Source organism: Marmota flaviventris, chromosome 5, assembly GCF_047511675.1.
Source record: "Marmota flaviventris isolate mMarFla1 chromosome 5, mMarFla1.hap1, whole genome shotgun sequence".
Lineage (NCBI taxonomy): Eukaryota > Metazoa > Chordata > Mammalia > Rodentia > Sciuridae > Marmota > Marmota flaviventris.
Window position 1 is genome coordinate 29,858,440 of NC_092502.1, and position 17,315 is coordinate 29,875,754.

The 17,315-nt window shown below is 33.9% G+C and overlaps 1 protein-coding gene across 9 annotated transcripts in view; it reads right to left on the reverse strand.

Moving 5' to 3' along the window:
- Window positions 1–17,315, reverse strand: part of LOC114080969 (rap guanine nucleotide exchange factor 6) — a 223,218-nt gene that overhangs the window by 168,930 nt on the left and 36,973 nt on the right. For 7 of the 9 annotated variants that reach the window (XM_071612046.1, XM_071612048.1, XM_071612045.1 and 4 more), the window contains exons 2-4: window positions 14,449–14,519; window positions 12,426–12,482; window positions 4,782–4,865 (exon numbers count right to left, since the gene is read on the reverse strand). In XM_071612046.1, coding sequence (XP_071468147.1) covers window positions 4,782–4,865; window positions 12,426–12,482; window positions 14,449–14,519 — 212 coding nt within the window. Of the gene's footprint in view, window positions 1–4,781; window positions 4,866–12,425; window positions 12,487–14,448; window positions 14,520–17,315 lie in introns of those variants that run through there. The other 2 variants (XM_071612049.1, XM_071612047.1) reach the window with 2 other exon arrangements.

Here is a 17,315-nt window from a genome sequence, read left to right on the forward strand (position 1 = left end):
TATTTCTTAAGAGGACTAATTGGCCACTAGAGGCAGGTTATTTCCACTGGGCCTCTTCTATGATGGAGGAAGCAGGTATTTCTTCTCAATGGAACAAACATTCTGGAAATGAATTTGTCTGAAATGCTTCTGCATCATCTAAGCATGGGTTTACAAAAAACATTTAAAAAAATTTTTTTAGTTGTAGTTGGACACAATACCTTTATTTCACTTATTTATTTTTATGTGGTGCTGAGGATCGAACCTAGGGTCTCACATGTTTGAGGCAAGCACTCTACTGCTGAGCCACAACCCCAGGCCCTACAAAAAAAATTGTAACTCCTGTCTTGCTATTTGGGACAATAAAGGAACTGACTTTTCAAGCAACCATGTTTTTTGTCTTCTCCAAGAGTAAATACATAAAGGCTCATATTCAAGTCTTGGAAATAGGAGTGGCACAGAATTTTGCTTTCACTTATAACACCTTTTAAGCTCTGCTGGTTTAGTCTTAATGCTTCTCCCAGGAGACACAATAATGGTTCCAATGAGAGACTTCTTCCTGACCAGTGAACGAAGGGCGGAAGACGTCATTCTACTAACTCAAGTGATGGATCACAATTACCAAGAGAAAACTGTGTTATGACACACTGAGGGTGGGTGGGTGCGGGTGGGCACTGTCTGGGGCCCAGAGGGAATGTTCTCTTGGGCTCCTTGTTATGTTTTAGATATGAGGAATACCCTAAAAGCTCATGTGTTAGATAATGCAAAAACACTTAGAGGTGAAATGATCAGGTCAAAACAGTCTTAATTTAATCAGTGGGGTGTGGCTGAAGGAAGTGGATCATTGGGGATGTGCCTTTGGGGTTTATATTTTGTTCAAGGTGGTGGGAGCTCTCTCTCTCTCTCTGCTTTCTGATTATCATACAGTGAGCTGCTTTTCTCTACCTTGTTTTGCTTCCTTCTACCATGTTTTGCTTCATGTTGGGCACAGAACAATGGAGTTGGCCATCTATGAACTGAATAAAAATGAATATGAATATTTTGCAGATAATAAATAAATATTTTATTCTAAAATTTATACGGAGAAGAAAATACCTATTGAAAAACAAAGAGAACTAATACTACCCCATCTTTAAGACCTACTATAAAACCATGTTATGTTTTTGATATTAGGTATCCCCAAAAAGCTCAGGTGTCTGACAATACAAAAAATTTAGAGGCAAAATGATTGTTTTATGAGGGCTTTAACCTAATCAGTGCATTAATCCACTAATGTGGATTAACTGGGTGGTCACTGAGGGCAAGTAGTATGTGGCCGGAGGAGGTGGATTTTGGGGAAGTGGCGTATCTCTAGGGGCATATATTTTGTCAGTCATGAAGGGAGTCACTCATTCTGCTTCCTGGTGCCTGAGCTGCTTTCACCTTGGACCCAAAGCAACGAAGCCAGCTGTCTATGGACTGAGACCTCTGAAAATGTGAACATCAAATGAACTCTTCCTTCTCTAAAATTATTCTTGGCAGGTCTTTTGGTCACAGTAGCAAAAAAGCTGACTAAAACACTCAACGTAGTGCTTCCACATTCATTATAAAAGGTCAATGTGAAACTATCGTAACCAAAAAGGGGCAGGACAATTGAGAAGCCTTTAGAAATAAAAGCTGTATTCCCATGATCAGGTAAAGAACCTAGAGTAGCTGAGGGCAAAAATACTTAATGAGATGTGAAAGAAGGAAACCAGAGATGGTAAAATCTGACCAATAATAGATACAAGGACTACCGTAACTTTTCATATTTTCTCTTTGCTAATTGTGATATCTCTTTATTTTTATGTAACCATCTTCTTCTTTTCCCCATATTTCTTAGTTGAAAATGAACTTTATTAGATAGTCTTTAATAAAGTTATCAGAATATTCAGAGACATTATGATAGAATATATAATTTATATAGATAGCCATTTTTGTTGGGATTGTGCATTTCCTCATTTTGGGCAGAGTATAAGTACAACCTCACTTTTATGAAGGACAGCTGTATCTTTTTAGGTGGAAACACAGTTGTTTGTTGTTGAATTAAATTTGAAATGTGCTTGGAGGCATTCATATAAAAGATCAGCCCTCAAAGTAGTGAACTGTGACAGCTATTTACTTCCTCTCAACTCTACTTCATTGCCCTAGTTTGTGTTAAAGGGTGTGGATTATATAAACTTTTGTCAGGTGGATATGTTAAAGCTTGGTTAGTAGAGGGTATCAGAGGGATACTGCAGTAGGAAGGCTTTTGCTGTGCATTTAGGGATGGGAGTGCTAAGTGTTAGAGGAGAAGGTTTGTTGTGCTGGTCCCCACTTTGGAGCCCTTCTATATCTTGAGGCAAAAAGCTGTAGTGGTAAGGTTCTGCTTGCGTGTACTGTTCAGCAATACCCTCCTCACCAGCCTGGATGAAATTACTATGGACCAGCTCTGGCCCAGGGCAATCCAGTGAACTTCACCATCTGCTGGTTTGCAGCTAGCATATTCACCAGCCAAATCTGAATTTCAGTCACGGGAAGGGGTGCCCCTTTCAATTTATCCCTTTCTTGGGAATTCTCCCTCAGCTGTGGGATATTCTCCTTTCTCGTTCTTAGTAGCTATTAGGGTTTAGATGTAAGGTGTTAGGACAGTGCATTAACCCACTTGAATGGATTAACTGGGTAATAACTGTAGGCAGGCAGGATGTGGCTAGAGGAGGTGGGTCGCTGATGTATATATTTTGTCCCTGAAACTATAGTAACCATAAAACAACAACAACAACAAAAAAAAACTATAGTAAGCTGAGCTTACTCTATTTTTGCTTACTTGTGCCATATCCTGAATTGCTTTCTTTCTCCACATCTTTTCTCCATGATATTTTGCCTTACCTTAGGTTCTGAGTAATACAGTCAACTGTCTAAAGACCGAGACCTCTGAAACCATGCACCTCAAAATTTTCCTCCTTATCAGGTCTTTTTGGTCACAGTAATGAAAAAGCTGACTAAAACAGTAACTGATCTCTTCAGGGGTTAAGAATTCTTTAAATAAAACTGTTCATGTAAGTAAAATGGCTATATTTCTATAAACTAAAATATTATTACTCCTACTCTTAGTACTAGGTAGTGATCATATTTTGTGGGTACCATAATGATCACATCCCACTGACATTATGCTACAATAATATTAACAAAACCTCTAAATTATTTTATTATTATATGCCAACATGATTCTAGGTAGTTTCTCTGTATTAACTCATTAATCCTAATAATCATCCTAGATATAACAAATATTTCGTACATACAAAAAAACTGACCTAGAATTGTTCTTTAATATAGAGATTAAACAAATTTGTATGTTTCTTATGAAGTTCATGATGACTATATTAATGCATACCATGACTTTGTCTTTTAAAACCTTATGCATTCCTATTCATTACTTTAAAAAGTTAAACATCACTGTCTTAATCACAAACTAATAGTAAATTATTGTAGCTGAATGATGGTACAAAGTCTTCACAAAAATTTTTCTACTATTTATAACAGCAAGAGAGAAAATATTCAAAAGAAAAATAATATCCTAAAACATAACTGCAAGCAATATCAACCTGGCTTATTCTGTCTTAATGGCTAATTTAACACAAATCCATTAAAGGCAGTTTCATAAATATAGAGGAAAATAATAACAGCCAAAGATTTAAATAACAAAGAACTAATATATAATTTATTTGTAAAAAATAGTCAACCATATATTTTATTCTACCAGTCAAAAAGCAAAGATTTTATATCAATAAAATCAGCAATATAAAGTTTCAGAACTCAAGACATGACTTTCAAAATGCATCTAAACTGACATTTTCCATACTTTGACAATTAAATTTAATAGCTATACACTAAATTCAGTTAGCTGCAACTGCAAGTCTTATTTTAAAAGCTTAAGTCTCTTTTCAATATTATGGGAAATGTCATTGAAAAAATTACATTTCTATGTCACCAAAGCATAATTTGAGGCTTAAAAATCTGAAGAACTGCTAAAAGACCAAATTCCCTAAGAATACTGTAACTGATCATCTAATTATCCTTCTCCTCTTTGATTTAATAATTATGATGAGCAATTTCTTTTAATAGGTAGGCACTGCTGTCAGAGATTTAAATAGATAAGTTCATTTATTTCTTAGCACTAGCCAATGAAATAGATGCTGTTACTGCCTCATTTTACAAATGAGCAAACTGAGGTACAGAGATTAAGCAATTTGCTCAAGAAGTGGTAGAGTATGTGGCTCTAGAGTGTAAACCCTTACAGACTTCTGTTGAGAGCTTTGAGTAGTAGAGCTTGCTAAAGCCTCATGACAATACTCATCCAGGTTCTACTATTATTATTATTATCCTTGTTTCATAGACAAGAAAACTAATATTTGTCCAGTCACATAACTATGAAGTGACAAAATTAGGATTTTAATCTAGTCTGCCTTATTCCACAAATAATTTCTTATCTACTACAATATACTGTTTCTCAATAATCAATAATGTTATAAATCCAAATGCCAAGCTAAATCAGATCAAATCCCACACAAAACTATGGGTCAAACAGGAAGTGGATACAATGTCACAGTGTAAGCTTCAAGAAGTATGAAATTTCAGTCAATTCCTATCAGATTACTTCTGATAACAAGAGACATAGATGCAAAAAAAAATGTATCATCCACTGAGAGAAAATAAACACTTTACATAAAGTAGTTTAATACAAGAGAGAAATCAACTACAATGTTAACTTTGCCTTATACACTAAGAAGTTAATGTAAACTTACCTGCAAGGAGGCAAAACCATGGAGTCTTTGACAAGTACAGATCCAGAAAGCAGGATATACCAACATCTGGCAATAGTTTCTGAGCTGTTTAAATAAACAAGTAAATAAATACACACGCTCACTTATATATGGATTCAATATGAAATACACAACATGGAATATATCCTGATAATATTGCAAAAATCATTATAAAAACTATGTAACAATACTTGGAAACATGGGAAATTTTGAGCGTGGCCTAGGGTCTTGTAAAAACTGCATTTATATGGGGAAAAAAAGCAGATAATTCTTAACAGAACACTTATCTGTAGTAATAGAAAATGAAAGTGAAAACACATTTAAAACACTTTCAGAAAAATCCTCACAAATTAGCATGTTACCAAGGGGTGTGATAAAAATTATGTTTATTCATTTTTTAGTGATACTGACAATCATTACCAACATAAACTTTGTTCAAAACAATAGCGTACTATACAGTGCAAGCCATAAAAATGTTATATCCTTTATTCTCACAATTATTCCTGAGGAATTCACCACGAAGAAATTATTATTTCGGTATAATATAATTTTAAATAAATTAGTTTTTCTATTTAACTGTTTTCTAATTTTCCCATTATCTATGCAATAAAAATATACAGAACATAATCATAGCAGTAATCTAAATATCTCATACTGTTTAAATAACTAAACATCTAGTATTATGAATAGTTTTATAATCATGGTACAATTAATATGACAGCTATCATACAATCATTATAAAATAGAGATACATTAAAATAAAATTGTATATAAAGCAGCAAAGAACATATGCATATCATACAGAAAATATGAATACATACAAAAGAAATGACAAAAAACAGCATGGAAGAATTGGGATTAAGGGTGAATTACTATTATTATTATTATTAACTTTCAGATGGAAAGACCTGCTCAAAAGTATGTGTAGCAACCAGTTCTCAAGAATGTGGGGAGGGAAGGTAAAGGAAAGAATGCTGTCCTCCAGGGGAAATTCAGCAATTGATACATTCTACTGTTTTATATTTTATTTTACATTGGAAAATATTCTCTCACAAATATATGTTACTTCCAGGAAGAAATAGGGAAGACTAAGGACATCAGATGTTGAAAATCTACATATAGAAAACAAAATAATACCTTTATAGACAAAAGCTATTCACAAGTAATTATATTTATATGTATACATGATTTAAAATTTCATATAGCTTCACAGTCTGAATGAGTTTCTATTAATCTGACTGAAATAATTCTAATTTAAAGTCAATTAAAAGCCAGGGTGGTAGCTCACACTTGTAATCCCAGTGGTTCGGAAGGCCGAGGCCCTAAGCAACTCAGTGAGACCCTTTCTCTAAACAAAATATAATAAAGAGGTGGGGATGTATCTCAGTGGTTAAGCTTCCCTGGGTGTAATTCCCAGTACCAAAATAAATAAAGCCAATTAAAGCCATATTAAAGAACTTGTGCTTTATGATATTACATATTTTTCTAAGTCATAAAACCACAAAGCATAACTAATGCTTTATATGCAATTCAATTACGTTTACCAAATGCTCTAATTTTTCAGATTTCCCGATTTAGCACTCGCCTGACAGAAGTGAATACTAAAATGTTATGTTGGATAAATCCTAATATAATATTGGCTAAATCCCCAAACTGCCTTTGTTCAAGTCATACTCATTAACCAGAAACAGTAATGAAAGCACTTAAAAGAGCATCACATACTTTAAGAAAAACATTTCTCCTTCCTGCTATCATGAATTTTTACAATAAAAGAAAACTTACAGCCACAATAATTTCTAGACAAGATCTTACCTACCCCTAAGATAAAGAAACACCAACCACTCAAAGAAAAACATTGTTAAGAAGTCTTTAACTATCACCACAAAAACCTAGGTCTCCCTTGTTATCCTTCTTCTGCAAGTATCTAACCTGCCTAATCCTAAATGGACTAGTTTCTGATTAGTCTTTCTCCCAACCTTTTCATAGTCCTAAAACTCATCCACTAAGTCTATGAAAAATATTTTTTATTTTCAATGTGTTCTTAATATTTCCGGAGGACACTACTTCCTTTACAATCATTTAAAATTGGTGAATGTTTTCTCTTACACAGTACTCCTACCACTAGCCTAGAGATAGGACAATCTCTTCTATCTACTAATCAGTTTGAAACCATTGTTTTCCTCTCCTAACAACGCCCTGATGAATCTTAGATCATCAGATCATTCCATTCACTGTCCTTCTCTAATGCAAACTATTACGAACACCATGGTCCTCTCATTTCTTGTAGATTTTAATTCTTGACTTTTAAATACCAAATTTCACTGCATAATTGTCCCCACAGCATAACTGTTACACCCCATTTTTATTCAAAGCAAAAACCAGCTTACAGCTTTTCATCCACAATTATTCATGGTATAATTTTGTTCATCATGCCTCTTAAAACATAAATAAAGCAGCAGTGTACCCACCAGTGCCATACAGATGCGTTTTTGTCTTCTTGTGCACTGCAAGACACAAACTTAGAATTCTCAGCACAGGCCCACTGACACTAATTTTGGAAAGCCTAGCATTGCAGTACTAACGTATGAGTGGTGCTGCGGACTGCTTGTGAGGTAAGGAAAACAGTGAGGTTAGTCCATAATTTTTGGACACAGAAGACTAAATTGTCACAAAGAATGATGTGTGTAGATTTGGACTATTCAATTTTAATGAATGTTCACCAAGTATTCAGTGCATTCTAATAATGCACCAAAGACAGCTTATTAATAAATGCTTTTTAATACTAGCACAATTTTTTTTTTAGAAAGCTTCTTGTAAATGTTATGCACCATTTTTTTTTACCAAAAAATTTGGCATAAAAATCTGTGATGATTATGTGTTGAAATATGGTAAGCATTCTAACATTGTTTCTGTCTTTCCGAAATGACAGCCTCTGAATCACTTCATCTCTTCTTTAAAGATCTTTTCCTCTACTTTACTTCAGGCAATCACTTCCATGGCCAAACACAAGAAATCTTGCATTAGCAGTAACTATAAGACTTTCATAATCAGAAGGCTCAAGCATCCCACTGGATTCCTTCTAGTTGATTCTAACATTCAGACTTCCATAATCAATCTCATGTCTCTTTTCTATTCCCCCCTTTTGTACCTTTCATGTTAAGTTACTACTATCACTTCTTTGGAAAAACTCCCTTGATTCTCCCTACTTTCCTTTTATGTATTTAGTGAGCTAAATAAATCCAACTTTTTACCTACTCCACTTCTATACCACAGCAGAACATAGCTGATTAAAAATAAAAACCAAAAAACAACCATAACCATCACAGCCAGGTACACACCTATAATCCCAGCTACTGGGAAGGCTGAAACAGGAGGATACCAAGTTCAAGGTCCACATAAGCAACTCAGTGGGATACTGTCTCAAAAAAAATAAAAAGGGCTGGCGATATGATATAGGTCAGTGGTAGAGTACTCCTGGGTTCAATCACCAGTACCACAAACAAAATTACAACCATCACAAATTTCAAATGGGCTCTTAAAGTTGCCTAGCAACCATAATATGTTTCTGAACACATCCATTATCCTAATCTCTTCAAATAACAATCTCTTCTTCCTTATCTCAACTCTTGATTCCTATTTCACTGAGAAAGTAGAAATTATTAGAAGAAAAGTATATATCATTTAGTATTCTCAACTGCATCAAGATGTTTGTACTCTGCATGTCAAACAAAACAAAATTCTAAATACTTCCTAAGGGGAGACAGTATTTCTGTAACTTTTCATACAATGTCTGGCATTCAATTAAAATTACCATCCTCAGCCAGGTACAGTGCTGCACGCCTGTAATCCCAGTGGCTGGGGAGGCTGAGGCACTGATCACAAGTTCAAAGAAAGCCTCAGCAAAAGCAAGGCACTAAGCAATTCAGTGAGACCCAATCTCTAAATAAAAATACAAACTAGGGCTGGGGGTATGGCTCAGTGGTTGAGTGCCCCTGAGTTCAATCCCTGGTATACCACTAAAATTAAAAAAATAATAATAAAAATAAAAACTACCATCCTCACTAAGAATGGAATCAAAAAATTTAGAACCAATAATAAAAAGAAGTTAGTTTATCTAATACATTCAGGAAAACAGATAAGATCGAGAACTTGACCTAAGCACTGAGATCTACAGTAACAAAAAACAAGAATTCACAAAACAGAAGTAAGTTAGTAAGAACAGAGTAACAGAGAAAAAGAACAGCAAATACAGAAAAAAGTGTAAAGAAAATAAAGGACAAAATTAAAGAAAAAGAGAAAATAAGCAATAATAAAAAAAATTGGAAAGATTTTTTTCAAAATTGATAAAGCTACTAAATCAAAGAATCAAGAAGTTCTATAAACCCCAAAACAAAATAAATACAAAGAAAATCATATTTAGGAAAAATAGATACATCTAACTAAGCAAAAAGAAAAAAATTCTAGTGGTGGCACATGCCTGTAATTCTAGTGATTCAGGAGGTGAGACCACTCTCAGCAACTTAGTGAGGTCCTAACCAATTTATGCAGATCCTGTCTCAAAATAAACCATAAAAAGGAAGTCATGTACAACTAATTAAAACAAATTTTTAAAATAAAATAAAAAGGAAAAAGGGCTGGGATTGTGCCTCAGTGGTTAGGTGTCCTTGGATTCACACCCCCATACCAAAGTTTAAAAAAATAAATGAATAAATAAAATCCAGAGGTAGAAACAAAAACATGTTACCTGCAAAGGAATAATGTTACTGAGTCCTCAAATACACAGAACCCAGAACATGTCTTAAATGTATTAAAAGAAAAAAACAAAAACAAAACTGCAATGCTAGAATTCTGTCTGCAGTAAAAATATCTGTCTAAAACATTCTTGTGAAAAATTAAATGAAAGAATATACAAATAACAGACAGAAAGATAATATTTATAAAAACATGGGTTCTCTCTTGAATGATTTAGATTTAATGCTACTCAACCCCCCAGCTGTCCAAAAGGTTTTTATGTGTGTATATATGTGTGGAAATTGATGAATTGATTTTAAAATTGAAGAGCAAAATACTAATTAAGACAATCTTCAAGAATAGCATACAAAATACATGCTACCAAATGTCAACATATACCACAGTAATTAATAATGGCATCTGATAGACAAATGGACCAAGATAAACAATACACACACACACACACACACACACACACACACACATACACAATCACTTAGTTTAAAACAAAGCGGATGCTATACACAGTGATGCAGACATGTAATCCCAGCTATTTGGGAGGCTAAAACAGGAGGATTCCTGTTTGGGACCAGCCTCAGCAACTTAGTAAGACACTCAAATAAATAAAAAGGGCAAAAGATGTAACTTGGTGGAAGAGAGTTCCAGGGCCCACACCAGTAAAACAAAGCAAAACAAAAAACCCACCCAACCAAGCAAAAATTCCATTAAAGTTCAACAGGGATATTTTTCAATATATGATGTTGGGTCAACTGGACATCCACAGAGATATATAATAAATTGTGACAATGATAAAATCCGAATTTTACTCAAAATTTAAATTATACATTATTGAACTTCCTACTTTCCTAAACTTTTTGGAAGAAATCAGGAGTGATAATAACTGTCATTTTTTATAATACATAAAATGTGTCAAATTATAAAAACAACATAACCTAGTACAACAAGCAATATTTTCCAAATGACTAAGACATAGTGTTATAAAATCAAACCTGGGTGAATAATTAATTAAAGTACATGACAGATCAATGATTTATAATGCAATGGAGTACCAAACATTCACTGATAAAGTCAGATTCCATACTGCAACTAACCTGTAAGAAACTTAACAAATTTTTGTATTATATCAAAGAAGAATATCCAAATTATTTGAAAATAATATGCTTATTATTAATAAGCTACTAAAATGCTTATTCTCCAACCTCTTCTGTTTCAGCTGGGATTGCATTTCTATACCACTGTGTGGAGCATCTACTTTGTTCTAAACTAAGTGACTGTATGTGTGTATGTCTTTCTAGTTTACTTTGTTTATTGGTCCATTTGTCTGTTATTGTTTTACATAACTATAAAAACTTTTTACTTGATTTAAAAAAATATATCACAGTAGATTGAAAGCAGACAACTATGAGAATCTGTCAACCACATATTAGATTTGCAAAAATGTAAATGGACTCATATCCTTAGCTATTTATATTTTTCATTTTGAGACAAGGTCTAGCTAAGTTGCTTAGGGCCTCACTAAATTGCTGAGGCTTGAACTTGCAATCCTCCTGCCTCAGCCTCTCGAATAGCTGGGATTACAACAGTGCACCGCCACACCTGATTTATTACTTTGAAATAAACATTTTTAAAATTAAGAGAAATAAATTTGGAATTTACACTCTGCACTGCCAACAAAAATAATTTCCAAAATGAACTGTAAAATTAATTTTGAGAGAAAAAACATAAAAACTTTTAAAGGAAACCTAAAGATTATCTTCACAATTTTAAGAGAAAGATTTGACTTTTTAAACAGGACATGAAAAGCACTAATCACAAAGAGACAAACTAACAAATTTAGGAATTTCTCTTCCTCAGAAGATGCCATTAAAAGAGTGAAGAAGAAAAACTGTACATGGTGGGAAGTATTTATAATAAGTATATCCAACAGAAGATTTTGATTCAGAATTAATAAAGAATATTTACATATAATAGAAACATGACAGATAACTCAAATGAAAAAAAAAATGGTCAAAAACTTCCACCAGGATCTCCTACCAGAGGCTATCCAAATATCCTATAAAAACATTAAAATCATTCATCATCATTAGTAAATAGGGAGATGTAAAATACCATCACGAGATAATGTAACAATCAATAGAATGATTAAATTAGAAATAACCAAACAAAAAAACAAAACAAAAAAACCTGACAATTTCAAGAGCTGTCAAAGATGTGAAATAACCGAAACTTGTACTACACACAGCTAATGTCTACTGTAATTGAATCAGAAAAATGTCAGAATTTCCTAAAATTGAACATGGAAATTTCTAGGATTCTATTCCTAGGAATGTGCCTAACAAGAATAAGTACATAAGAGCATAAAAAGATGAGCAAAGTCTACAGAAACTTTACTATTCGCAACAGTAAAACATTGAAAGTTACCCCAAATATCTACTAATAGTGGCATGGATGTTATTCTCACACAAATGTAGACTGCACAGCAGTGAAAAAGAACAAATGCAAAACATTAAAAACCTAGGACAGATATCTGCTAAGTAACAAAAGCCTGACCAAAAGACTACCCATAAGTTCAAAAAGAGGTAAAAGTAATCTATGGTGACTGAAGTCACACTGTGGTAACTGTTCCTAAAGAAAGCTGATGAAAAGGTGGTATCTTCTATATTTTCATTAGTAACAGTAGTTACCCAGGTGTATATATTTATTAAAATTTGCTGCACTGGACACTTTGCATTCTATATATGTTATACTTCATTGTTTCTGATTATATTTCAATTTGATCTATGGCAATTATTTCAGAATCAAATGAATTTCAATGCTAAAAATCAACATTTAAACATAAAAGTCACTGATTTATAGTAATTGCGGAATACTTACCAAAAAAGAATCTGGTTGCCACTGTACTTTTCATAGCGTGCTCTTGCAGACATTAATCTAATATATTTTTAAAAAGTAAAAATTGTTTAAAATAGATTTTATTATAATAACACCAACAGAAAATAATCATATTACTAAATTTTCCCTAAACTAAGAGTTTAAAAATATATAATATAGTAATATTTTATAAGAGCAACTAGATAATATTAAATGGCATTAACCATAAAATTCTTACACACATTATAAAACCTGTCAATTCATACTGAATAAGCATTATGAAAAATTAGACCACTGTTTGGTTCACTACTATATCCTCAGTGTAAAGAACAATAATTATTAGCACAGGCAATGCACATACAAAAAAATTTGTTAAACACATTTACATTTAAAAAATACTTTTAATATTACTAACTCCTCTGTTTTTATTTGTATTCTTTCTACCTGATATACTTATTTGATATAGAGTAACACCTCAATTATGTTATATAGAAAAAAGAATAAATTAGAAATAATCTGGTCCATAATCAGAAACAGAACATCCGGAAAAGTAGTCAGATAAATAGGTCACGAAGAAAAATGTTTAACTAAAATGTTATACAAAACTACAAGAGTGTTTTACAGTTCTTTTACAGTAAAAGTTGTACAAATATAATCAGTGATGTAAGATAAACAGGTAGATAGCCCAAACTGCAGGAAAAAATGAGGTTCAGAAAAGTTGATGCTGTCTTCTTCACAGGGATTTGTGCCAAATCAAGTGCCTTGCTCCTTTCACTTTAATACAAGATATCATGATCATCTTAAGCATTTGGTATCACAAATACTAATACAAACTCCAAAAAGAAAACAGTTTTATTTTCACTAACTAGTACATACCAAGCACTATGCTTTTCTTTAGATTCTTACTCTCATTTAATCTTCAGAACACTGTAACAAAGACACTTTTATTTATTTTTATTTTTAAAAAAATTTTTTGAATATTTTTTAGTTGTAGTTGGACACAACATCTTCATTTATTTATGTGGTGCTGAGGATTGAACCCAGGGCCTCACAACTGCTAGGCGAGCACTCTACCACTGAGCCACAACCCCAGGCCCCGACACTTTTATTATCTCTACTTTTGAGAGACTAAACTGCAGCCTAAAAGCCTTGGTCAAGGCTCTATTGCTCAGGAAAAAATAAAATTTCCTGCTGGGCAAGGTGGCATATGCCTGTAATCCCAGAGGCTGAGGCGGGAGGATTTCGAGTTCAAAGACAACCTTAGCAAAAGTAGGGGCTAAGCAACTTAGAGACCCTGTTTCTAAAAGTATAAAAAGGGGTCCCCGCCCATGTGGCTCAGTGGTTAAGCGTTCCTGGGTCAATCCCCACTACCAAAAAAAGGGGCAAATTCTTAGGCTAGGGGTATGGTTCTAAGATGTGCGAGGCCTTGGATTCAATCTCCAACATAACTAAAAAAGGAAGAGGAGAAGGAGGGGAGGGGAAAAAAGGGGGAGGTGGAGAGTCAAGGAGAAGAGGATGGAGAGAATGGAGAAGAGGAAGGAGTAGGAGGAGAAGAAATGTAAATTTCCATGACTATCCAACAAACATCAAATGACTTGGCCCCTATAACCACCATCCAAACTCATTTTCCACAATTCTCCACCTCTCTTTTCTCTCTGTGTTCCAGCTCCAAAGCCCTCTCTCTTGGCTTAGCTTCCTTCTGTCATTCAGGTCTCTATTTAAAAAATTACTTCTTTTGAGAGGTCTTCACTGACCATCTAAATTCAAGTAGCTACTCGGTTTATTTCACACCACTGTGCTTTATTGTATTCACAGTACTTATAATTCCTGGATATTATATACAGTTTTTATAGTGTTTTCCCACAACCCCCAAATCCCACCCCACCAATACAAAAACCAAAGGAAAGTAGGGATCTAATCTATATTGTATATGTCAAGTACTTAAAACAGTATGAGAAATAGGAAAGGAGATTAAATGAATGAATAACTGCATGGCACATGCTCTTAAACACAACACCACACTTACCTAAGCTGATGCTCCCTGAGATTTGACAATATTTCCATTCCATGAAGATAAGAATAAATAGTATTTAAGTCCTGTGGAACAGAAAGGAATTTATTTTTCACATATACTATTTAAAACATAATGGCACCAAACAATTCTGATTTTAAGCACACACATATTTATCACAGAGCTGTTAACTATGGAAGAGACAGAATGGTAAAAGACCTGAATAAGAAAAAGTTCCCTCAAAAAAAAAAAAAAAGAGCTCCCTCTATTTGCACAGGAACAACTCCTCAACACAAACACATCAAAAGCCAAACACACATTATTTAATACAAAAATATATGAACTCATTATTTTATTTCCAAGTAAAGGTAACCTTTTCTTTTTCAGTGACAACAAACTATTTGAAAACAATTATCTCATCCTTGTTAATTTTTTTTGTTTTCTGTAGATTATATAATCTCAATATTTGCAGATTCCATATCTCTAAGCAGCCTGGCTGACAACCCCTTTTTAAGACCCACTTTATTCGTATTCCATTAAAATATGACTTTCTAAAGAATATCTCTTTCTAAAAGAGAATGAATGAATAACTGAATGGCACATGAAAGTTGTATAATCTACCACTAAATGAAATTATATTCAATGGACATTGTTCACTCTTTGAAAGAGATAGGGAATCTTTCTTTAGCCCTCACTCAGATAACCAGGAGTAAAAAACAAACAGAAGTATCCAGGACAACACAATATAACATCAACTAAGAGCAACAATACAGCAGCTCAGTGGCCAAGTGCTTGCCTAGCAAGCACCAAGCCCTGGGTTCAATCCCCAGTACCAGCACAACAAAAAATAAATAAAACCCAACAAAAAGGGTCATTTGCCTTTAAAAATAAATAAATAAATAGATTAAAAAGGAAAAAAAAAAACCCAACAACAAACAACATGAGACATGAGAGTAGTAGACATCCCTGGAAAGGAGTATTTTACCACTGACATTATTTAAGATTACTGGTTAGTGATAATAATAATAGATTAGCTTAAATTCTGCACATAAAATGTACCTTTTTATTCCGTTATGAGAATAATGCTCTTATATAAGGACAGACCATTCCCAAACACTGCCACCCAAATTTTGATATGCAACTTGCCAATTATCAGATGACAATAAAGAAGAAAAGAAACTAAGATAAGCTTTCCAGTAGGTTATTAAGACAACTAGCAAAGACTAGTGTCACAAATAAATACACTTAAAATATGCAGGAGTTATGATCCTTATCATACCTTTTTAATATGTGTGAACCCTGCAGCAGAAAGCAAATGGATCCTAAAAAATGACTATCACAGATTTAATCAAATTCCAGCCCTACTTGCATCTGTAATCCCAGACAAAATATTGTTACTGAAGCTAGGCAATCCTCAAGTAGTGCTGATTTGGTGAATGCATCCTTTTCCATTCCAATTATAATTTAAGATCAGAAAAAGTGTGTGTTTATGTGGGGCAATTCTAAATTATATTTGCTTAAAGCTATTTTAATTTGCCCACTCTGCTACACCATAGTCTGCAGATATCTACACCTCATGATCTATTACACAGATGACATCATACTGACTGGAGAGAATTAACATAATAATCCACAGGTGGTTGATACTACAGAGTACTAGGTAATACACATATGCTCCAGAAGTTGGGAGATAAACATTATGAAGATTCACAGACCTGCCACTTAAGTTTTTTAGGGGTGGTTAGGGGCACTTCTGGACATTCCCTACAAAGCAAAAGACCAACTGTTACAACTTCAGCTTTAGGTCAAGATGTAATAAGAGGAAATAAACTCAGTATCCACTTAAAACTACTAAAAGTAAACACAAATATAGGAAAAAAACATTTTTCGATAGGGTATTAAGAACCAAAGAACAGTGGCATCTGAAAGGGAATAAACAAATGAAGTGATACAAATGATTACTCCACCTCATTACCTGGTAGTATCTTGAGTTGAGAAAAAGCTGGACCCAGGAAGTAGAAGTGACTAAAATTTGCAGAGCAAGAAGGAGATGCATAGGGAGCTACATACAAAATGTGTTCCAGAAATCTACAGAAGATTCTCTTGAGTCTTGAGTAAGTATGGATCATGGCATGCATGTGAAGAAATATTTGAAGTCAGGTTAAAAAGGAAAGTACCTAAAAGGACTGATGTAGTAGTCTTCATTGAGGACTGATTTTGTCATTGCTGAATGACATTTAGCAATGTCTGGAGACATTTCAGGTTATTGCTACTGGTGCTACTGGTGGTGGTAGAGTGCGACTGGCATCAAGTAGATAGAAACTAAAGATGTTGCTAAACACCTTATAATGCACAGAACAGAATTATCTGGGCCAAAATGTTGAGGCTAACCTCAACACCCTGGGTAAGAGGGAACAAGATCCACAATGTACACAGAAACAGGGACAGTTCATGTTCTCACCATACAAGTCTTTAAGATCTCCTAATTCACAGCACATATAATGGAGTACTTAGAAGGCTTTGGACTCGATTTGGGGGCAAAATTAATGACTTTTGCATCAGTTGATCACATATACAAAGGTATTCCTGTAAAATTATATGGCCTAGTGACATCATAGCCATCTTAATTTATGTAAATATACTCAATGATGTATATACTCAATGATGGATAGCACCAAGTGCTATCCTGGTGCTATATAACATTATAACATAGCTCAAATATATGATCCAAGCCAAGTGCAGTGACACACACCTGTAATCCTGGAAGCTCAGGAAGCTGAGGCAGGAGGATCACGAATTTGAAGCCACCCTCAGCAACTTAGTGAGACACTTAGCAACTCAGGACATCCTAAATAAAATACAAAAAGGACTGGGAATGTGGC